The 23,124-nt window shown below is 51.9% G+C and overlaps 7 protein-coding genes; 5 read left to right on the forward strand and 2 right to left on the reverse strand.

Annotated features, from left to right (window-relative positions):
- Nucleotides 1–1,069: 1,069 nt before the first annotated feature.
- On the forward strand, nt 1,070–3,581 carry CHC_T00007370001 (hypothetical protein). The gene is made up of 3 exons (XM_005710962.1): nt 1,070–1,161; nt 1,275–3,421; nt 3,571–3,581. The coding sequence occupies exons 1-3, from the start codon at nt 1,070–1,072 to the stop codon at nt 3,579–3,581; spliced, it is 2,250 nt and encodes a 749-aa protein (XP_005711019.1).
- A 7-nt stretch (nt 3,582–3,588) lies between these two features.
- Nucleotides 3,589–8,041, reverse strand: CHC_T00007371001 (hypothetical protein). XM_005710963.1 is given in 2 exon segments: nt 3,589–3,907; nt 3,908–8,041. 1 exon segment carries the CDS (start codon nt 8,039–8,041, stop codon nt 3,908–3,910), a length of 4,134 nt encoding a protein of 1,377 aa, XP_005711020.1. The 3' UTR covers nt 3,589–3,907.
- A 1,456-nt stretch (nt 8,042–9,497) lies between these two features.
- On the forward strand, nt 9,498–12,578 carry CHC_T00007372001 (hypothetical protein). The gene has a single exon (XM_005710964.1). The coding sequence runs from the start codon at nt 9,498–9,500 to the stop codon at nt 12,576–12,578; it is 3,081 nt and encodes a 1,026-aa protein (XP_005711021.1).
- Nucleotides 12,579–14,856: 2,278 nt separating this feature from the next.
- On the forward strand, nt 14,857–16,623 carry CHC_T00007373001 (hypothetical protein). The gene has a single exon (XM_005710965.1). The coding sequence runs from the start codon at nt 14,857–14,859 to the stop codon at nt 16,621–16,623; it is 1,767 nt and encodes a 588-aa protein (XP_005711022.1).
- Nucleotides 16,624–16,896: 273 nt separating this feature from the next.
- CHC_T00007374001 (hypothetical protein) lies at nt 16,897–18,018 on the forward strand. The gene has a single exon (XM_005710966.1). The coding sequence runs from the start codon at nt 16,897–16,899 to the stop codon at nt 18,016–18,018; it is 1,122 nt and encodes a 373-aa protein (XP_005711023.1).
- A 15-nt stretch (nt 18,019–18,033) lies between these two features.
- Nucleotides 18,034–19,260, reverse strand: CHC_T00007375001 (hypothetical protein). Its single transcript, XM_005710967.1, has one exon. The coding sequence runs from the start codon at nt 19,258–19,260 to the stop codon at nt 18,034–18,036; it is 1,227 nt and encodes a 408-aa protein (XP_005711024.1).
- A 2,885-nt stretch (nt 19,261–22,145) lies between these two features.
- On the forward strand, nt 22,146–22,751 carry CHC_T00007376001 (hypothetical protein). Its single transcript, XM_005710968.1, has one exon. The coding sequence runs from the start codon at nt 22,146–22,148 to the stop codon at nt 22,749–22,751; it is 606 nt and encodes a 201-aa protein (XP_005711025.1).
- The last annotated feature ends 373 nt before the right edge of the window (nt 22,752–23,124 follow it).

A 23,124-nucleotide genomic window follows, 5' to 3' on the forward strand; every position in this document is an offset into this window, starting at 1 on the left:
CTGTATTATTTATGCTGTTCGTACGCGTCCTTTCGGACGACAAACTATATTGCGTTATCGCTTTTCCCATCGGGCGGCAACTTTCGCCGCTGTGGCAGTCGCTCTCGCCGTGGTGCGGCTGCAACTCGAATTGGACCGCACTCATCTTCTGTGACATGCCAGCCTGTGTCGGTCGTTTACATTGCTGTTCACGCCCGTTCACGAGGGTATCACTACCTTGTACGTGTCCACCTGTCGGTTCTCAGTAACATCCATTCTCCTAGTATTGAGAAACGTCCAAGCTTTCGTTCTTCTTTTCCGTTGGTCAAAAAATTTGATTTCTAATAACTTTCATGACAATTTTGCTCTTCCCTTTTGCTTTGCCCCTTTAGAATTTAGGCGTTTAGAATTTAGGCGTCCCAAAACTGAAAACGGTATTTCTGGCAGAGCAGATCTGCGTACTGTACCAGGCTCTCTTGATCTAATTGCCGTGATCGGCGTGATAGTCGCATGGAGCAGTTAAAAAACACAGCACTGTACAGCATGTCGTACAGTACGTATTGTGTACAGTATGATACAATAGGGCAGCATATTGTAAATGCAGATAATTTAATTGTGGATCAACAGGCTTCCCGCGCATTTGCCTTCCGATGCTCCTGCTCCCACCTTCCCCAGAAGACGAAATCTTGCCCTCTTGGAAAGGTACTTCGCAAAGTTCAGACTGTTCACGGCACTAATCAACTGTTATTCAGCTAATCTCGACAAAGAACACAGTAAACGAAAGAGCACACGAGAAGGTGGACATGCTGTGATCAATGGACAGAGCAATGCGCGCTGGTCGAATATTTTTCATTTGAAGACAGGTGAACAACGTCATTCTGCTTGTGCCCTCTTCGTTCGTTGCCCAGAATTTTTCAGTACTCCACAATTTCACGAGTTGTTGCTGCCAGTTGTATCGAACGCAGTAGCATCAAGAGTGAAACCAGGTTGCAGTCCATCGCAGTTGCACTGGCTATATGTGTCACATAGGCAATTGTGCTTTCTCGGGCCATCAAGTTACGCTTTCAGTTGAAGGGCTATCTTCTTCGTCATGGCTTCTCGCCGGGTAGGGCAGGCCTCTGTGCAGTCACAGCCTTCAAAGCTTCGCAGAGATCTTGTCAACGAAATCCCAGACCTAGTCAGGTATGCGTCCATATTAACCTTTATAGTTTTCGCTAATACCTTGCACGAGAAGCTCATCTGACTCGTCATTTCATACATTCCATAATGTGTTGCATCTTGCATTTTTGTCTTAGTGGGATAATGTTGGGGCATTTATCTGCGTGCCAATCCTACGCGAAAAAGCGAGTAAGAAAGGAAGTTGTGGAGCAAGAAGGATCCTTACCAAAGGAACGAGTTAATCGGGACGATTGCATTCGTCGTCAAGACTGGCTCGTCGTCCATCGATTTCAAAAGATAATCGACGATTTGCCGGAGCAACAAGTCACGCAATTTGACCCTTCGTTAAGTGCACTCGACGAGATTTTGAACCTAAACTCCGCCACGCGCCCATCCTCTGTGCAAAAGAAAGGTGTTTCCTCCAGAGTAATTCGCGTGAAGATGCCGGAGACTGCTTCAGTACCCAAGTATGATACTTGGATTCCAGTTCGCGACAACTACTGGGCTGGCAAGCAGCTTCATGTAGAGCCCTACATGCCTTTTCTTGGCGATCAGGATGACGATTGCGAACTAGCGTTCGAAGTTTACGAGGATATGGCTGATGATGCAGGGCAGCAACTGGATTTGAGCGATGGGGAAGTTGGAAAAGATGGAAGATTCAGTCTGCCGAAGGATGATATTGAAAGATGTACTTATTACTCTATGGCTCAAGCGCGATGGAGAGAGGGATGTCGTCAATCTATTCTGGCAGTTCTTGATAAATTTAAAGGCAAGAAATTCGATGAGTCGGTATGGAGGGTTCTTGCGACTGCACTTGGCGTTAAGGAGACGGGACGTATTAAAGCAATTGCGAGAGTTGCTAAGGACCGAAGGCATGAGAAAAGATCCGAAAGCGCCCGACAAAAAAAGGAAAAAGAAATGTCTCGCGCTGTGGCCGAAGCAAAGTCCATTCCTGTCGAAGATGATATGCCTCTGGAAGAAGATTGGAGCGCTCGAATTAACCCTTTGAAGGCCTTTTGTTTTACATGTCACTGCTTTCCGTGCCCGCAACATGCTGATGTCGATGTGGAGCCTGTCTTGCCAATAGAAGATCTCGCTGCCTCAGCAAGAGAGAAGCAGCTGGTTACGGAAAAAGCTTTACCATGTTCAAAGCACTGTTGGCTTGCAGTTCCTGAAGACACAGATATTGATTTCGATCAAAACTGGTCTCCCCAAGAGATTGTCCTGCTGAGAGAAGGAGTACCGATGTTTGGTATGGATCCTTGTTCGCTGTCTGTCATTCTCGGTTCTCGAACATGCATAGAAGTTTCGATGAAACTGGACGACAATATCGAAACAGACATCGCCTTGCACGAAATTCAAAAAGCACGGAAACCGCATCGCGTGGACGCCAACAAGCGAAAACAAATTAGTTCGCAGGACAAGGACAACAAGAACAACAATAAGATATCTGCTAAGACTGTAGTTGAGAAAGAGACTGATACTGCTTGCGCGGTGGATCAAGATTTCGTGCCATGTCATCACAATGGGCCTTGCACAACAGAAAGTTGTACTTGCGTGAAAAAGGGAATGTTCTGTGAGACTACATGCGGCTGCAATGCCGGAAGGTATGGAGAAGGGGGACAGACCGGAGGAATTGTGTGGATCGAACCTCGTGCTGAGTCGTTAGGCAATTCCAGTGCTCGAGTCTGCAGGAACCGGCACTTTGGATGTGCTTGTGAGGAAGGGAGTTGCCATGATTCCTTATGCCCTTGTTGGGATCAGAACAGAGCCTGCAGCCCAGATTTCTGCGGGTGCGACTGTACGCTGTTACCGGGACAAATCTCGCTGTCGAAACGCAAATGTCGCAACGTTCCAGCATCGATTGCGAAGCATAAAAAGACTTTTGTGGGCACTTCACCCGTTCATGGGTTTGGACTGTTTGCCGGTGAGCGCTTCGAGGCTGGTGATCTTGTGGGGGCATACAGCGGTCAGCTTATCGACACCCGTCTCGCAGACATGATCGGTAGGTTGTATGATGCCACTGACCGGACCTATATCTTCAACGTCACTGAGTCATTGGTTATCGATGGGGGACTACTGGGAAGCAAGGCTAAGTTTTGCAACCACACGAAGCCAGGAGACAAAGAGAACTGCGCGAGTAAGCTTGTGCGAGTTAGAGGAGATGCGTACGTGGCGCTGTTTACGAAGAGAGTTGTAGAACCAGGGGAAGAATTCTTGTTTGACTACAGATTCACGGGTGAAGTGCCACCTTGGGCGAGAGACGACGACGGCAACGGAAATGGTTGAATTGTTGATGTCCATATTCCCAGATCTGAGGCACGACAGACTACGTGCCAAGGCAATATTGACAGGAGATTGAATCACGTGCACTGGAGAGGGGTCACAGGAGTGTTGGATGCCACTTAAATGACGTTCCATCTGCGGTGGTAGAGTTGAATTAGAAACGTCAGACAAAAGTTTTTACTAATTTTGTGACTCTGCCTGTGAAGTAAAATAAACAGACCTTAGTTTTAAATAGAGCTCATTGTAGCAATAGTGTTTCGGATTTGTTGTGACACCGCGCTGAGATCATGGACCAAACATGCCTAAGCTCTTCTCGCGGGGGTGTTCAAAATAGCAGATGTCAAGTAGAAGGAGTTTTGGAGGCCGAAGCAAACGCTCTCCTTTCGTGTTAGTAGGAATCGATGACCACAGGTTTCTATTCACGAGGGATTCTCTCGTGTGCTGCCTATCTGCGACGGGGCGGTTCAATCGCTTTCGCTTTCTTCTATTGCTCAAAAGACAAGCTGCCCTGACCACTCTGTGCAAGTTTTCTTAACCGGTTTCGCAATCGAACAACTTCTTCCTGTGCGTAAGCAAGTGACATGCGAGCACCAATTAAATCGTCGGTCCGCTTGGTCAAATCTGATTCGCGTTCATCTCCAACCTCCTTCAATGATGCATTCTCCTTCTTCAGTTCGGAACACCTTGCTTGCAGCTCTTCCATTTCAGCCCTTACGTTGTCAACCTCTAACATTGCACTTTGTACTTCCTTCCGCAAATCCGCAGCCCTTTTTGTTTCCCGGTCAGCTCGTTCTCTTTCCGCTAAGACCATCTCCACGTTCTCCTCATGCATGACACTGAGCTGGTCACGCATTGCACTTAACTCTCTGACGTTTTCAGATGCAATGGCTTTTTCTTTCGTTAAAGAATTGATTTCTGCTTTCAGCCTCTCGAGCTCCTGCTTTGCTATACTTTCATTTTGATTAGAAGACTTCAATTTGGAAGTCGTCTGCTCCCTCGCCATTTCCACGTCGGACAGCATTGCCTCTAACCGGTGACATTTCTCATCTTTCTCTGATACAGCCTGCTCTAGGCTGGCTAAGCTAGCCTGAGTTTCATTTAACGACAAATCAATATTCTTGCGGGATTCTTGTACGGCTCGATACGCCTTCACCTTATCGTCATACTTGGATTGCATGGTATTACACTCGGCTGTTAGCGCTTCAATCTGTTTTTGCAATTCTAGTGTAGATGCGTTTTCTCTTTCGGCACGATGGGAACCCTTTTGCACTTCAATTTCAAGATCCCGCAACGCTTTGCTTAACTCCACTTGAGTCTGCTTGAGGTCTGCCCGCAGCACGGCTACTTCCTCACCGACAGCTTGATTTCTACCACCTACTTCGCTTGCCTCCTTCTGGAGGTACTCTCGGGAAGATTCCAGATTCTGTAACTTCTCTTTTGCTTCGGATAGCTCCTGCTGAACATCTGAGACACGCATCTGAGACACTTCGAGGCGTTTTTCAGCTTGCTTTAATGCCTCCTGCGCTTGATCTCTTTCGATTGCGATAGTCCTTATAGTATCCAAGTTTTCACGGCGGCTCTCTTGCCCGTGCGAAAGCTCTGTCTCTAATTTTGCCAACTTTGTGTCTGCTACCGAGAGTAAACGGTGCATTTCTTCGCGCTGACCCCTTTCAGTGGCGAGCTCAGTGGACAAAGAAGCCTCCTGTGATTTCAAATTCTCTAAAAGAGTTCCTAAACGTGTCGTTTCCTTCTCCTTCGCGAGACGCTCTGCATGCACCTTTGATTGCTCTTCTACTAGCGATGCCTCACTCCGATGAAGCTTTTCAGATAGCTCATGTGATGAAGAAACCTCCAGTTTAAGGTCCTGGTCGAGTCTTGCAATTTTAGCTTCAAGCAACTCCTCTCTGGATTTCGCAGAATCTTTGAAAGCTTCCATCTCCAATTTGAGAGCTCCTATAGAAGCTTCGGCATTGTCTTTAGCTCTGTTCAACTCAGCTGATCGCACTTCTTTCGCCTCATTCATACTTGCCCGCAGTTGCTGCAGCTGCGCCAGAGCGTGGTCCCTTTCAGTCTTCATCTCTGATACTTCAGGTGCACTGGAGCCCGTAAGAGATCGCTCTACACCCTCGCTGTCCGTGCGGTTCTCGTTTTCTACTTGACGACTTAGCTCGTCATTCTCCTTCTTCAGACGACTGATTTCCTTCTTCATCAATTTTCTTACCCTGAATACTTCCCTCAGTGCCTTGTCCCTCTCCTCTAAAAAGTTGCAAGAGTCGAGATGATTTTCTATGTTAGACGCACTTCTTGACGCAGTCGGGCCAACCTCCGGATTGGAGACATCGTTCTTGGTTAGTTTCGCTCCTTGTTGCGCTTCATCCCGTTCTGAACGCAGTCTAGTCACCATTGCGCGCAACTCATCATGCTCTGCATCCGCGTTTTGCAGCAGCCTGGTCGCCTCTGACTTCTTGTCACTTTCTCTTTTGAGAAGAACTCGCAATTCTGAAATTTCTCGTTCAAGCTCTGCGGCATTTTCGTGATTTCCACTTCCAGTCACTTGCACGTCTCTTGGCGAAGATTGCATTTGCGCATTTTCCTTTTGCAGAGCTTCTACCTCCGCCTTGGCTTGCCTCAACTCTTCCTGGACTGCAACGACAACGCTTTCGTTATCTCCGTGGTTAGGAGTGACTTTCTTCTCATCTTTTAGGGCTTCCTGCGCTCTGGACAGTTCGGCCTCCACATGCTCTTTGGCACTCTGAAGCTCCGTGACTTCGCTCCGATGAGCTTCCTCCATCGTAGTTAAAGACCTTGATTTTTCTTCTTCTAATGCCGCACTCGATTGCATCAGGTCTCGTACCTTCTCCTCAAGCGCAAGCCGTTCCTTCTCATTTCTTGTCAACTTCTCTTCCCACATTTGTCTAGCCTCTGCAGTTGCCGCAGACGACTCCTTGGCCTCTGCCAACGCTTTTTTGACGTTTTCTTCCTTTTCCTCTACGATTGCATCGCGTTCACTGTGAAGAAGGCTTAATTTCTCAGCATACATCTCCGCCTGTTCGTCCTGAACGTTCTTTTTGATTCGTTCCAACTCGTCATCGAACTCTGCTTTGAGCTCCGATCGTTGCTTCTCGCGGATGGTGTCTCGAGCGCTGTCTGCATCTATTCTTAATTGTTCGACTGCCTCTTTATGCCGTTTAATTTGCTCGTCGAGCTCACGCTCCGCTTCTGCTTTTGCTTCATCAACTGCAGCCTTGACAGCTTGTTGAATGTGATGTTCGTGCTGGCTCATGGCCATTTCCGTAGCAGCAGTCGCGTCGGCAAGTTCTCTCGACCGCTGGGACACTTCCGCTTCTTTGATTTCCAGCTGGGCTTGCAATTCCGTGACGGACTGTTCTAGAACGTGCAGCTTTTCCATCTGTTCCTCTTTAGACCTCTGTGTGGTGGACAGTGTGTTCTGAGTAACGTCCCACTGTTCTCTCAGTTCGACCAGCGTTCGGGCCTTGCTCTCGAGCAATTCGGAATTGCGTGAATGAATCTCCTTCTTTTCCGATCGTTCGCGGTCAAGCAGGTCCTGCAGCTCATTGCGTTCTCGTTCAAGGCTGCGCATTTCTGCTTCATGTGTGGTGGGCACATCCTGTGGAAGTTCCCTGTCGGTGGTGGTCTGGTCTCCTATCGGCGATGGATGCTTTGCCTGGAGTTCGACGTGCTCCTTCCGCAAGTTGTTATACCAGCCTGCGAGCTGGTTGTAAGTGTTTCGAATCTTTTGCGCATGAGCAACGTGTGCGGCGACCTTCTTCTCAACCTCTTCCTTCTCGCGTTCGACCGAAGCCTTCTCCTCCTCAAGATATTTGATACGCACATGCAGTGCCGCGACGTCCCCCGCCGGAACAGCGCCATTGGCCAGACGGGCTTGCTCCTGCACGGCGCGGTCGAGCTTGTCGGTAGAGTCTGCAAGCTTATCAATCCTGCCTTCCTTTTCCCTGACATCCGCACGCAAGCGCTCGAGCTCGGCCGCTGCAGCGGCCTCACCGGGATCAGATAGCGCAAGGGCAGAGTGCGGTGGCATACCGGCCAGCATTGGTGCTGGGCGTCCGGGCTCTGTGTATGGGGTGAGGGAGCTTCCGCCAATAGTGTTGAAGGTGAGGGTGGCACCAAGGTCGACTGCCGGGGCGAGTGCGAGGGAGAGGGGCAGCGACTTGCGGCCGGCCTGGACCAGAGCCTGGAGAAAGCCGGGGATGTCGATGCGCGTCTCGGCAATGGGGGCCACGTCGGGGGATTGCAAAAGCTGGATTGTGGAGTCTAACGGGTCAGCGGGGTTGTCTGCGATGAAGGCGGGGCCAGCGCGGCGGACGGTAACGTAAAGGGAGAGCTTTGCGGTGTAGTTGCCCGTGGCAGAGATGGAAGCGGGGCGTGAGGTCTTGACTTGGCGAGTGCCGCGCTGCCAGCGGATGACATAGGTTTCGGAGGAAGACAGGGCAGGGCCGCGCAGGGAATCTGTTTGCAGGATAAGGCGGACGTGGTAGGGCTCCTGCGTGGGGCTAGAGGGGGTGGGAGTGGGGCCCGGGCTGGGCTCCGGGAGGCGACCCCCCGCCCGTGCACGCGAGGGCACGACGGAGGCGGCCATGGTTTGGGGAGATACGGAGAACGAGTGGAATGAGGTGAGGGGCTCGACCGAAGTGGGTGGGGGTCATGGGCTGGAAGATTGCGGTGCGGGCGGGAAGACGGCAGTGCGGGCGAGAAGGGGCGATAGGAAGGACTGTGCGAGGGGGAGCGGAGAGGTGGGAGGAAATGCATTTGTGTCGTTGTCCCACAGAATGAATCGAAAAAGAGCGGGCAACAGGGAACGGGGCCCGCTGGCGAGGCCGTGCTGGGCCCCCTCGCTGACATTGCTCAACAATCAACGCTCATCCATCACCATTCCTCCTCCTAACTGGACCACACGGAAGGGGGACAGCAGTGCACATTACACTGACTTACACCAATTTACACGTGGCCCCATTCGCAACTGTGTCTCTCCCTGCCCTTCCGATCTATTCATCCTCCGACACCTGGCTACCCTTCGTTCGCTAATCCAATTGCATCGCTTTCCAGTACATGTAGCGCAATACTGTAGGTATCCACCAGACGTCATGCTCTCCCTCCCTCCCTCCCTGTTCCAAAGGCACCACGCCTCACCCGTCTAACTCTCCGCGCTCCGCGTCATGACTTTCCGTCTCCGCCACCGCGCCTCCTTTTCCACCTCCGCAGTCTCGCATGCTCTTCAACTGCGCATCCCCCGCGCCTCGGCCGCGCCAGAGTGGAGCTGGACCTGGCCGCTTACCTCACCAGAGCCCCCATCTCCCTCCACCAACGAGGCTCCGCCTCCGCCATGGGTCTCCGCAGTACGCGTCGTGTCCGCGTCAGACGATGCTTCACACATTGCCTTCGTGTCACGCGATGAAGGCCGCGTCGCTCTCGTATCCCTCACCCCGCGCCCTTCTTGTGTTCCGCTGCTCTTATCCGTCGACAACAATCCCGCCATTGCTACCTCGGTCTGCTTCCTTTCTCTTTCTCTAGCGGAATCTAACGCCCCAACTACATACGTATGCGTCGGCTACGCCACTGGATATGTCGCCATCTTCTCCACACTCACCTGCGAGCCACTATTTATCACCCGACCTGCCCCCGATCTTCCCATTCGCCGCCTCCGTCTCTATCCGGCTCTGCAGCTAGCTCCACTCACCCCAGTCTACCCTTCACCTTCCTCAAACGCTGCTCTAGTCGCCATAGTCGGCTGGGGCGGAACCGTTGTCCAATTCCCGCTGTCAGAGTTAGGTCCTATTGTCTCCCGCGGCAACCCCCCATTCGTCGATCTTCGCGGGGCGGGGTGGACAGTCTGGAACACAAACGTTCAGCGCGCTGTTCTTGATGTCGCAGCTTGCTCAACAGATCCAGCGTCTATTTGCGATCTCGACCTGCCCCCTGGCCAGGCACCGTTGCGAATAGTTTGTGCCGGGGTTGCCCCGGCTCTAGCAGCTTACTCGGCTACCAACAGCCCGGCATTTTCTGCCCGTGATGTCGCCAAACGGGCTGCGTCCTCCATGCTCTCTGTCGCGAAAGGTTTTCTTTTCTCACGCATCACCGGCGAACAAACCGCCCCAAACCCCACCGAAGAGGAAAGGAATGTTGTGACAGGCGCTGCCCGCTTTATAATTTCATGGGGAAATGACACCACCCCCGCGAATGCATCAATCAACCTTCGTGATGTCCGTGATTCTGCTCGAAAATCGGTCAATGCCGTTTTGTCTCGCAGTCGCAAATCCATCGACATCAACGATATTGCCGCTTCATATGGCTTGCGATCCCAAAACTCGCGACCATTAAGTGATTCAGTGCTTCATGGAGATCAGACCGCACTCGCGGAGACTGCATTAGACCAGAGCAACTCCGAAAATGCATTTTCATCACAACGAAGTCGTTTTGCTGGGGAAGAGGTAGCACTTGCTGCCAAACTGCCCCAAAACGCTAGAGTGGTCGAGCGAATTGCTGCCGCACCTCTCCCTTGCTCTTTGTTGGCCACGTCAGACACATTAGGTCGGATTTTCGTCCAGGATTCAAGAGACTTGTGCGTGCTGCGAGTGCTGAAGGGATACCGAGACGCCCACGTTGCCTGGGTTGCCCAGGGAGGTCCATTATTGGCCATCCTTGCTCCTCGCCTCAACGTCCTTGAGCTTCATAGGCCCCTGGATGTGAAGAGAATAGCTGCCTTTCGCTTGCGACCGGGCTCCATGCTTGTGCAATCTGCCATGCATCGCGCGCTTTGCATCTCACCAGACGGACATCTGTACGAGCTAATGCGCTCAAGAAAGAGCGGGGGTGTTGCTGCCGCGGGTATCAAAGAGGAACAACCCAATGGCAAAGCGGAGGAGTTGGAAACTGCGCATTCGGCAACAGTGAATGGGGTAGAGGATATGACTGAAGCGGTTAGGACCGGGCAGAGCGGGTCGGTTGTTGACTACGAGTCCTTGCACATGTTTCTAGAGGCCGTGAAGCGAGGGCAAACGAGTGTTGCGGTCGAATGTTTGCAAAATGTCCGCGACAGTCGGCAGAAAGTCGCCCACCTCATGACGGCTGTCCTAACTTGCGCTTCATACGTTCGCCCTGAGATTCACATCGCGCTATCCTCCAAGGCCGCCCAGATTGCATCAAGCTTGGAAGATCGAGACCTTCTGTCACGTTTTGAGGCTCACAGCCGGCTTGCCGAAGCATACGCAATTGTTTTTGCAGAAATTTTACCTGAAGGGGCAGTAGCAGAGGAGAACAGTGTGGCTAAGTACGGGAAACAGCTCATGGAAGATGACATAGGGGCCGGCTTACTTGAGTTTGCAGTTGAGGCAATGAAGGGAGATGCCTCGCCTGCTAACGTCAGCGGAAAGAGAACGCGATCCTCGAAAGAAGAGGGGAACATGCTCACCTGCGAGAGATTTATTCTGTCTCATGCATTACATCCTTCTATGGACATCAGAAGCCGGTCAGATTATATCCTGCGGCCAAGGCGAGATATTTCCGAGGCGGAGCAGGTATGGCTTGCAAAGCTGTATTTTTCTCGCCTCCTTCACGTTGACTCTGCTGATTTGCCAACAGAAGGCAGAGAACATCCTGCGACGAAAGACGTGTTCCTTGCACTCTCGGAAGTTATTGGGTTACAGGAAGCAGAGTTGGCGCACCACTTCGCAATCTTTTTCCTGCACGTTCCCCTTCTTGCACTTTTGAAGACACGTGTAGCGATACACGCCTCTCCGATACGCTGCGCGATTTCACGCCTGAGAACGGGGTTTTCACAAGAAATAGTTGATCAAGTCTTGATAGAAGAGTGCGAGACAAGTGCCTGCATCCCGAATGCTGTTTTACTTACCCGCCTTTGCGTCATTCATGAACGACGCCGGTCAGATGGGAACGATGCCCTATTCCTGGCGTCTTTGGACAGACTAGAGGAAGTATTGCTCTTTCGGAAACTCATCGCAGGATCGAAAATTCCACCTGCAGTTTACGAAAAGTTTACGGCGCGCGGGTGCTCGGGGGCACTAGGAGATGCGGAACGACATGCGGTCACAAGCTTGATCGAGTGGCACGAATTTGATCGTGCTGCAAAAATTTTGATCCGTCTTGACGAGTCTAGACGTGGACATAAGCTTGCTTGGCAAGAATCTGCATCTGTCAGCGAAGCGGCACTTCTGGCTTGCCGAAAGAAGGCCGTCAGCGTCATCACAGACGCTGGACGGGAAGTTATCCCTGAAAACGTTGTTTCTTGGATATTGAGTGTGGAAGTCGACGAAGACCAATCACATTGGATTCAATTGATCAATGAACAAAGGGAAACGGTTTTGCGGAAACTGCGGTCTGTTCTTCTAAGCGCACACCAATACTTTTCAGATTCATCGGTCGATGCTGTTCGTTGTCTCCAATTGGCAGAAGCTATGTCCGCACTGATTGAGTTGGAGATAAACTGGCACACAAAGAGTAAAGCTTCTGCAACAGGACCACACGAGAATCCTGAATCTGTGGCGGAGTCGGGAAATCAACGGCCGAAACGAGATTCATCCACTATGGGTGAGAGCAAGGACTTTGGAAGTCGCCAAAATGCAATAATTGACCACGTCAATACCGATGAAACGCAGCGCAGTTCCCCCATCAATAATGCAGAGGAAAGCAACGAAGTGTGCGAGATTGTCGAGGAAACACGAATGCACACTTCGGAAGCTAGTCTAATCACAACCAATGAATTGGAGAGGGACAGACTAGGAAGGACGGGAACGCAAGGGAAAGGTGATTTCTTCAGTGGTGAAGGTCCATCTACAGCGGCTGAAGGCACGTCCCACGTTCATCCGTTTGCAATACCAACACTAGAGAACACGGGACTTGATGACGATGCCCTGGACCCCGTTCCCACTTTGTCAGATGGTTCAGATCGCATGGAAGATTTGCCAGACACGCGCGCGAAAGTCCCAAAGGGTTCCTCAGGAGCAGAGATCGATCGCAGGGTCCGCGAGGATACCCAAAACAATGATAGCGACGAGGACGATGACATGTTTTTCGATGCCGCGTCACGACAAGCCTCCGACCTATTGGCTGCAGACGAAAATAATGATGCAGCCATGGTTCCTGAAATCGCAGACAACTAACTTACTAACTCTAACTTAAGACATACAAAGATAGTTCCAGAATAGGCACGAAGCCCACGGCTCCGCTTCGCAATCAAACGAGATGTGGTCGAACGCGGGTTGCTTGTCCAAAAGAGTGTATTACACGGCCTTCTATGACGCGGGCGTAGATACTCGTTGCTTCAAAATGGATTCAGCGATGCTCATGTCCTCCGGCGTAGTTAGCTTGATATTAGTATATTCACCCTTCGTGATTTTCACTGGTTCACCGAGACACTCAACAATAGAAACGTCATCGGTGACGTCGAGGTTCTCCGCTTTAACTTTCTGAAACCCTTTCCTGAGCAAGGGCGGTTTAATGACCTGCGGAGTCTGAATCTCCCACAATCGCTTTCTCGGGATCGTCCTGAGCACAAAGCTACCATCCTCGCTCTCCTTAATCGTCGCCTTAGATGGGACTCCCAAAACCGCCGCACCATGTATCATGGCGTCCCGAAGCACGTCTCTGACGTTATCCTCGGTGACAAGCGGTCTCGCAGCGTCATGCACGCACACTAGGGAGGCGTCAGGCGGGACGCGCTGCAGGCCGTTGAACACGGAATCCTGGCGTTCCTCCCCCGGGTCCGCGAAGACCAGCCTCTGCTGCAGCCCATCCGCAAGTGCGGAAAACGCATGGCGATGCTGGCGGTCGACGACGACGACCAGCTGCGACACCTCCGGCATGTTGGCGAAGAGCAGCAGCGAGTGCTCGACGACGGACATGCCCGCCAGAGGGAGGAACTGCTTCGGGCGGTCGGCCTTCATGCGCGAGCCGGTGCCGCCCGCCAGCAGAATGACGGAAACGTCGCGCAAGGGTGTGGCGGGGGAGGCGGAGGCGCGTGCGGAGGCGGCGTTGAGGCGGGGATGCAGGTGGCGGGGGGAGCGGAGGAAGGGCTTCGGCAGGAAGGGCTTCGGCAGGAAGGGCTTCGGCAGGAAGGGCTTCGGCAGGAAGGGCCTTGGCAGGAAGGAGGTCGGGGTGAGGGGGAGACAGCGCGGCGATCGCCGTAGGGTGGGGGCGGGCGCCAGGGCGAAGCACGGGGTTGCCATCGCTGCACTCGTGCGAAGAGGTTTTGGGCGGAGAGGTACTCAAGAAGAAGGCGAGCGGGAACGGGAATGGATGGGGTAAATGAGAGGATTTGGTCGGAGAGATTTGAGGAGATGTGGTGCTCTCATACAGTGTGGCAAACAGTATGATAGAGATAGCAGCCGTCATTGCGTATGAAGGGTTGAGATACAGTACCAATTGGTATCATACAGTAGGCGCAACGTCAAGGATCAACAAAGCAAAGAAAAGGGAAAGTCTGAAATTGGCAGGCTGCTGCGGAAATCGGCAAAATCAGGACGGATCAAATATTTTATCTCTTTTCCCAGCTTTCGTGTCTCTGCTTACACCCACAGCACGTGGACAGTGCGACCAAGCTGTCAACGAGACCCATCGAGGGGCACCACCGTCCCGCAATGCCCACAACTGCCTACGCCCTTGCTCAGGATTGCGAGTTCCTCTTCACTTGGTGATGTGACGTCGCGCGATATGCAAGGCCAAGGCCGTCCGTAGCCGCCCTACAACCCATTTCTTCATCCATCCTTCCACTTCCAGGGCCGTGTTTCGCATGTCACAAAGGGATGGCGACTGCTACCGTAAGCTCAGACAAACAGATCGATACCTCCGTCGTTGCCGAAGCAAGGTGAGTCATGCCCTACCCTAATCTATTCACCATTGCTGCACTGCTTGACTCAGACTCTAATATATGTAATGCTCGCATTTGTTCTTCAATCGTTGCTTCTGCACTACTTGCTTTGCTCCCATTTCAGAGCATTGCAAGATGACTTTCTCTTGGCAAAGGCCGCATACTCCAGAAGAGCTATTTTGACCGCGTTGGCAGACAATATTGAATTCAATCTTCATGAATTCCCGACAGAGAAAGATGGGATCATTTCGATCGATCCTCCGTCTGGCAAAGAACAAACAATTGGCCACACCCATCTGAGGAAGAGAAAGGGAAACAATGCTGCAATATTTTATCGAACGTTATGCTCTATATCCGCGCTGGAATTACCCCGACGACATCCTGTTATCATTCCTTTGTTCGAACAACTGCCTCCCTACACCACATGGGCACCGGTCTACAAAAATTTTCTTATCAAAACCCCCGCCGAGACTTACTTGCCTTTTTTTGGAAACGAGGACGATCATGTCATCCTTTCGCACAAAGCTTTGCAAATGATGGAAAAAGAAGAAGCGAAAAAGTGTGCATTAGATATGCCCAGCGACGGCGAGGTCGACGAAGTTTCCGGTTTTTTCGCCCCTCGTGGCTTTGTCGATGAAATGAGCAGAAATGACACTCTTGCAGACGTGCGCAACAGAGCAGCAGCCCGTCATGTCGTCATGCGCATCATACCCAAGTACGGAGAGGGAATAAAAACCGTAAATTCCGTGCGGGATGCTTTGAAGTTGCCAGATATAAAGACAGTTATGGCCCATTTTAAGCTTGCCGAAAGGCGCTTCGTGGAGGAGCGTAAACAGGAGAAGCTCAAGAAATGCACTGAAATCAAGACAGCTGCTCTCGACCGAGTCTTGCGACATCCAAACAAGTCTGATAGACATCCACGGAATACGCCGACATTGAATTCATTGATACATTTTTGTTTTACGTGCCAGGAGTTCATTTGTGACCTCCACGAAGAGCATCGACCAATCCCTATCCTACCGATCCCAGATGAGTGCCAGAGAATACGTCTCTTGGACATGGGCTTCGGATCACACAAGCCGTGCTCGCAGAGTTGCTTTGCCACAAAAGGGATCGACCGTTGTCCCCTTGTGGCGCATGAGCAACAGCAATGGGATGATGATGAGGTCGAATTACTTTTCGAGGCTCTCCGCTTATTTGAAAGGGACCCATGTTCTTTGGCATTAGTCGTTGGCTCACGGACATGTCGTGAAGTAGCAAGGAAGTTACACACGGACAAAGGACACAGAAGGATGCAGGGTGCCTTCGAAGCACTGAAAGCAAGTGGAAGAACGAAGGAACATCAGCAACTGCGAGAGCACTTTCAACTCATGGTCAATGCATTAGAAGATCCTCAGGACGATTGTGCGTCCTCAGAAGGTGACGACGAAATTTTGCTCGCCAATTATAAACGCTCGAGAAGGCAGAGGCGGGGCAGAAGTGAGCGGAATAAGAAAGGGAATAGTCAGACTGCGAGGAAGAGCACACTAAGTGTAATGGAGAATAGCGAGAACTGGTTCTCTCGCCCTTGCAGCCACGTCGGAGAATGTACAGACACATGCCCGTGTGTTAAGACTCAGACACAGTGCGAATCCTCTTGCGCCTGCAATGCAAAGCGGTTCTCCGTCTCGGAAAATTTTAATAGAATCACGTCAGTTGGGAATGTATGCAGAAACGGAGCTGGATTCTGCCGTTGTGTGGGCGGAATGTGTGATCCGGAAGAATGTCCTTGTAGCACCACTCTTGAAAAGACTTGTGATCCACAGCGTTGTCACTGCGATTGTGGCCTCGGACCGTGGGATAGGCCAATTGGGGAGCGCACGTGTAGAAATCTGCAAGTCTTTGCGCACAAGAAGACTTTCGTCGGACGATCCCAGGAAGCAGGATTTGGTTTATTTGCGGGAGAACTATTCAAGAAGGGGGATCTTGTCGGTGTGTACGCTGGGGCTCTGCTACCGGCGGAAATTGTTGATGGAAGGAGCGCTGTCGGAGATCTGTCGAACAAAATGTACACCTTTGACATTCGAAATGCGACCGTGGACGGAACGACATTAGGAGCTAAAGTCCGCTTCATAAACCACAAGGAAGCTTGGGAGGCGCCAAACTGTCAAGCGTCTGAGATTCGAGTTCGTCGTCATCGGCATCACAGGCTGACTGCATCAAGAACTGTACATCCAGGAGAAGAGTTTTTCTTCGACTACAAGATTGTCGACCCTGGGACACGAGATGACTGCGCCTACTCTTTGCCGCCCTGGTTGGAGGAACGCCGACGTCCTAAAGCGACGAAGCGGAAGTCCTAACCGACGTTTTGATGGTACAGCAACTGTAGTAAGGCCTTCTCTAGACACTTTCTTTGATGATTCGGAGCCTTGACCAAGGAAGAAATTTTGCAAAGCACAAATAAAAATGGCGGGACACGAACTGAGTCGAGTTTTGTTAAATTAATAGCACGGATCAATTACCAACACCCGCGTTCCATTCCATTTACCATATGTTTGCGCCTATGCACAGTATTTATACCCCCCGCTGCGTTGATCGCTAAAACGATTTGGTAAGGCGTCTCTATACGCGCCATGGAGTGGTTTTACAATGAACCTACCAACGAGCCCTCAGTGTTTGAGGGCGATTCGCGCGGGTCAACCTCTACACCCAATGCACGCTCGGCTGATATCTTCTCCTCGCGCTCAGCGGTTGAGTTGGAACCCAGATCAGAGTGCGATACAGAACCCGAATATTTTGGCTCATCTGATGAGCCGGAAGAAATCTTCGCTCCTGAAGAGGCCTTTATCAAGTTTTTCACCAGATCCACAGCAGGTCAACCTGGGGCAGATTTTTCCTCGGCTATCTATGCAGAAGCAGCGACCAACGATGTCCCAAAACATGCTCCTCGTCGCAACCCAGCTGGTGAGTCTCGCAAGGAGTGTATTGCACGCCTCACTGCCGAGCTTGATTCCCTTGAAACACAGACTAGCATCAACTCGGCAGAAGCAGCAGACCCACTGGAAGATCTATCAACGCTTCGCGCACAATTAAAAAGAATTGAGGAGGCAGCCAATACTCCCCCCTCTCTTCTTCTTCGACAGCGACATCCCAGAAAGGATATTACGGATGAAGAGAGTACCAATGTGAGCGCTGGACTCACGATTCAACTTGTTTCACTAGATGTCACAGCAGTCTCTGTTCTTGAAGGGCGTGTCTCAGCACTGGAGCGTTCAATAGGGCTCACTCATAAAAGCGAGTTCTGCAACGGAAAGGCAATGGCCGACATGTTGCGCGAAATTCAAGGTCGTGTCGAGTTCGCCACCGACGAAAGCCTCGCAGAGCGGCTGAAGGGGGACGCACGAGAGATTGCTGAAGTTTTACAGAAGGAGCTGGAAAGCCAGCAGGGTGCCGGCTTTGTGAAATCGGCAACAGTCCTAGAGAAGATGGAGAAATGGGAGCGACTTGCTGACACTGTTCCAATCGTGGTAGAAAGACTGAGATGCTTCAAAAGGCTGCAGGAAGAAGCAGGACACTTCGTTGCTAGTTTAGCTGCACTGGGAAAGCAGGTGGATTCACTGGCGAAGAGAAGCGAAATCAACGGAAACTTGATCGCGAATGTATCGAAAAACTTGGAGGCGAATTGTGCTGCAGTACAGACGAATCTCGACATCTTGGAGCGCAAGCTAGCAAAGCAGATAGATAAGGCAGGATGATAGATGGCTCAGAGCCTATCTTTCTGTTGTACCTTCTTTACTAGGACTATTTAATTTCACTCGAGTCGTATCACTCATGGATGGCAGTGTTATTCGGAATCTTCCTTTGACCGGAGAGGAGAGGTCCACCCGCTGAAAACCCTTCGCCGGCGATGACGGCCAGGGTCGAGCCCGAAGCCCATCTAATAATGAAGCCATAGCGGCCTTCTTCCCCTTTGCATTTGTCAGCGCTTTCACCTGCAACAGTTGTTCCTCCCCCAAAGCTTGCCTGACTGATTTGCGAGTCCTTTTCCGACTAGAACTCGGTTGATATGGTTTATCCTCCTCCAGCTGCGCCCTCGACCGTTTCCTCGGTCGGCTCTTGAACAACTCAATCAACCACCGCAACCTCGTGACCAAACAGGACGTCCCTAACAGCTCATGCAAAACACGTTCTACCGTATCTGCGGGCAGCGCAGCACACAGCCAGAACGACCAAACACCGGGACAGGCCTCGTGACATGGGCGCCATTCGATCAAGCTGCCATCAATATCGAGGCGCGAGTACATGGCGAGGGTTCTGGCGCGGTGTGCGAGCACTTGCGGGGTGCAGGCGCGCCACTGAGCGTAATCGAGCCCGCCCATGAAGGCGGAGGTCCTTCGCCTGTGTACGTATCGCACAGCAGCAAGACCAGCGGCGGCGGCGCGGGTCTTGATAGGGCGGCTGGCGGCCCTCTTGCGCGCAGCCGGGGCGGGGTTCAAGTAAGGAAAGTCCTCGCTGAGCGGGACCCGCAAGCTGGGCAGGTGAGAGTCGCAAATGAGGCGGACTTGGGCACAGGGAAAGGGGGCGTGGTGGTGGATGGGAGCGGCGCGGGAGAAGCGGCCGGCGATGCGGATGCGGACCCGGGTGAATGTGGGATAGTGCGTTGTGGAGGAGCCTGTAGTTAGGTCCGGGTCGAAGACGGCGATGGCGCCGACCGGGGCGATGGGGTCAGAGACAATGGCGAAGGCGTCAGTGATAGGGATAGTGGGGGCTTGGAGCCAGGAGGGTGGGGTGGGGTGCAGGGGAAGGCCTGTTGTTTGAAGAGCAGAGATTAGGCGGAGAGCGGAGGCGAGAAAGATGTCCAGGGTAGCGCGCTCCCCGGGAAAAAGGACGCCATCGGGGTAAAGGGTGAAGACACCGATGTGGTAGAGTTTGGATGATGGATGGGTGCAAGGGAATTCCTTCAGGACATTGGCGTGCGTACAGCAAGTGCCACACATCGTGGAAGTACTTTGTTGCTACATGGGAGAATGAGCGGAGCGTAAGAGTTGAGCAGGAAAGAAGACGAGAACGAGGGCTTGAGAGAAGGTGATAGTGCGACAGAAAGGGAGGAAGTGAATAGTAATAATTGTATGATACTTAACGTTGTCCGCAAAGTCGGGAAAACACGTGTTTTTACAACGAGTTTGATCAAAATTTCTGGCAGAAATATTTTCGAACAACGAGTTTTGCAAAACTCACAGGACCTCCAAAACGCGCTGCATGTGAGTTTTACGTGAGTTTTGACAGCCACTGTAGCGCTTCGGCCTCAAACCGCACACACCACCACCATTCTTCGAACCATTCGCCCCGTTCACACAATGTCACACACCTCCTGCAAAGCCCTTTCAAACTCAAGTATGGGCTCCTCGTCTGTCTCTAACGCACGCGAAGAAACGCCTGGCACACCTATATCTATCCCTGACACCGGCTCTATCGAAGCTGTCCCTCGCATTGCCACAAAACGACCGCAGAGCGACGCGCTACCACCCAGAGTCAAACGTTCGAAACATGCCATTTTGTGCATCGAGGCTAGTAGGGCGTCCTGCTTTGCGTTTGGGCAACCCAGTCGCCGCACTGTTAGCAATTAAAGTGGGGACAGTCCTTTGACACAATCGCTCCCATTACGATAGATAGAAGCCTACTATGGACTTCAAGATAATGCTATAATAGCAGTATCTTTAAGTCCATAATACGCTCATAGCAGTGCTATGAGCGTCAAGAAGAATCTGCAGGCGTTCAATTTTTGGAGCCAAGAGGTTCACGGGGACGTCCCGCTTATCCACATCTCCTGTAGTGTCGTCAAATAGGATGATTTGCATGCTCGAGGTTTGTGCGGCTTGCTGGTGTTGCTTTGAGATGGAAATCAGGTTCTGTAGAACGGGCAGTGTGCTCAAGGTGATGCCTGGTTCTGTGTGTGAGTGAGAGAAGATGATGAGTCGTCAACGGCCGGCCATACAGTGCCTCCTACGATATAGTGCTATAGCGTGACATACCTCTAGCTATGGCACTATTGGGGGGATGGCACTATAGAAAGGAGGCTCAAATACATATATTTGGGGACAAAGCACACTGCTAACACAAACACAACAAAGCCTGTATAACACAACTAAATAACTTCATCCTTTGAGTACTGAACCATGCCGGATGATACACGTGTGAGCGTATGATAACCTGTGCCAGAGGGTGAGCCATAGCACTATATAGAGGGAAGCACTACTAAAGTAGGCACTATTGAGCGACCCCCCCCTGTACTGGTTAAGCTGTAAGAAATGTCACGTGAGGATGGGTTGAAGCGCCTTCCAGGTCGATGATGACATCGAGAAGGCCTGCTACGCATGGCTTCTGAAAACTCGTGGTTGAATTTCCAGTTTTATAATTTACTTTGCGACCCACCAGTTTTGGTTTCTGCAGCCAAAAACACGCGTTTACTTTGCGGACAACGTTACCCTAGGGTACTGTATGGCGGAAACGGCACTTCTTCCACGTCACCCACGTGGCAGATGTAGACAATTTGGAGACTTCTATGGCTGTTTGTGTAAAGTGTCAAAACAAACGGCATTCGTCTTCAAAGCAACAGCTTTGTAGAAACGAGTCATTGACTCAATACTCCCTCACCATGGCGAAGTGCTGCAGCACGGGGCTACACGGCCTCTGCTGCAGCATGCCTCGTCTCAAAGTCAAGCAGGATGTGACGGGCAGCAGAGGGAGTCTCGAATGTTGGCCAACCGTTCCAGTTCTCTTTCTTCAAAGACGCGTTCTCACAGCCTCCACGTGCTGCTTGCAGTGTTGAATAGAATCCGCGTTCCCTGCGTGGGTATGTTCCAGAGTTTTAAACGTCACAAAGAACACGCCCCACGTCGCCGTTGCCGCTCTCAACAGCCTCGTGAGAAATCAGCCTTACGACTACATGGTTCGCATGGCACATTCTTTCGAAAAAAAGAAAAAAAAAGTACGTACACATTCCGACATCAGCGACCATTGTACATATCTCCCTGCCCCGCACACTACCATACTGTAGAAGGCGCACGCAAATGTCCCGGTTTCCTTCATTCGTTTATGCCATACACGCCCAACAAAGCCTTCATCCCATATCCCCTATGTCTGTTCCCCCCCCGGGTTCAGCTACAGCCCGGGCCATCCTATCCATACCCCCCCCCCCCCCACTTTCTCACCCGAGCCGCTAAATGGCCGCCATCCAGGTTCCAGGTTCCTCCCCCCACATCAAACGATGCATCTCCTCCTCCTCTTCCTCCTCCCTCTCGTCGCGGCACAATCTGCTTCCAGCTGCGGTCCCATCTTCGGTGACCTTATCCGCTTCTGCGGTCCCCTCACCACCTCTTCCCCCAAGCGATGCTGCCCCGTCATCCGCCGATTCAATGACGCCTTGTGCTGGTGCCAGCCCGTTGCCCTTTCGCTCGCCACCCAACTCGCCGGCAACCAGTACGCTTTCGCGCTCCGCTACAAACAATGCGGAGTCGAAGAGCCCCACATCCCCGCTTTCTGGAGCAGGGACGGGCCTCCGACGAAAGATAGCTGCCCGCCCGAGTACACATCGCACCGCGCCGTGGATGAATCCGAGGGGTGCAACAATCCGGCCGCACTAAGGAGGAGCAGGGAAAACATCCTTTACGAGCTCGACCATCTTGAGCTCACCGAAACCTCCTCTAGTGCTACGGCTGATTTCCGTGCAAAGATTAGGAAGTATTTTACCGACTGGCCCTTGGTTGCCTCAATCGGTTTGTCGTCTAACTTCAGTGTCGAACATGCTATTCACCTGCTTCTCGCCCGCCAACCTCTGCTGGGCGCGGGGAATGGTTGGGTACTGCAGTTTTCGCGCTCGTCCATGACAAAGGTGTTCTGGCGTGAGTCGACGGTGAGCTACGAACGTAGCTTTTCAAGCACTAATGCCGCCACGCAGACGCGGTATATGTTCGTTGGGTTTGAGCCTTGCTCAAATAAGATTTTGGATGCGTATGCTGTGGAGGAGGGCGTTATCAACTACTTTGCGACCCAGTTTTACTATCCTCCTGACATCCCGAACGCTGTTACCATGTACGACCGCACTCCAGAGGAGGTATGCAGCAGGATTGCCACCGGGTGTGGGGCTCTGTCGCCCTATGCCAGTGATCGGGAATGCCAGGAATTCGTAGCAGAGTTGAAGCGGGAAAAGCAGGTCATGTGCGCAAAGCTTGGCGAGGAGGAGAGTTCCGTTGTCGGCTTGGCAGGGGACACGGTCGCCTGTCGCTACTCGTATGCACTGGCGGCGGAGGCGGACCCGGAGAGGTATTGTCCCTTTGTTGGAAAGGCTGCCATGGGATTGTGTGTGGATTCGGCGTGCGGGGCGGAATATGACAATGTCTTCGCCTATCAGAACCCCAGGTTCGGCGGTAGCAACAGCTTCAGTTGTAACAAATTGACGGGTGAGTGCGTGGAGAACTGGGCACCCTAAGATCATTGGGACAGGGTTTGGCATTGGTCTGCCTGGGATTATATTTCGACATGTCGATTTCGACATGTCGAAAATTGGGCGGGTACACGTTCATATGTCGCGATTGTTTGCGTTCTGTGATAATGATGTGTGAAACTGCACCTGCCTTCCGCCTAACATATTTGATCTGTAAAGCCAGCATGAGAATGAGCTGCCAATCGGGGGTTATCCGTAGAGAGTAGAGGAAGTTTCTCTTTCATTACCTTTAATGTCATGCACGCCGAAAGCCGAGCGTAGATGTCTGCTCTGTTCAGCCCCATGTAGTTTGATGCAGATGCACCCCTCAGCTCCGGTCCCTAAATAATATATTGTTGGGGCAGCGAACTGAGTCCAG

The sequence above is a fragment of the Chondrus crispus genome, genomic scaffold (assembly GCF_000350225.1).
Source record: "Chondrus crispus Stackhouse genomic scaffold, scaffold_71, whole genome shotgun sequence".
Lineage (NCBI taxonomy): Eukaryota > Rhodophyta > Florideophyceae > Gigartinales > Gigartinaceae > Chondrus > Chondrus crispus.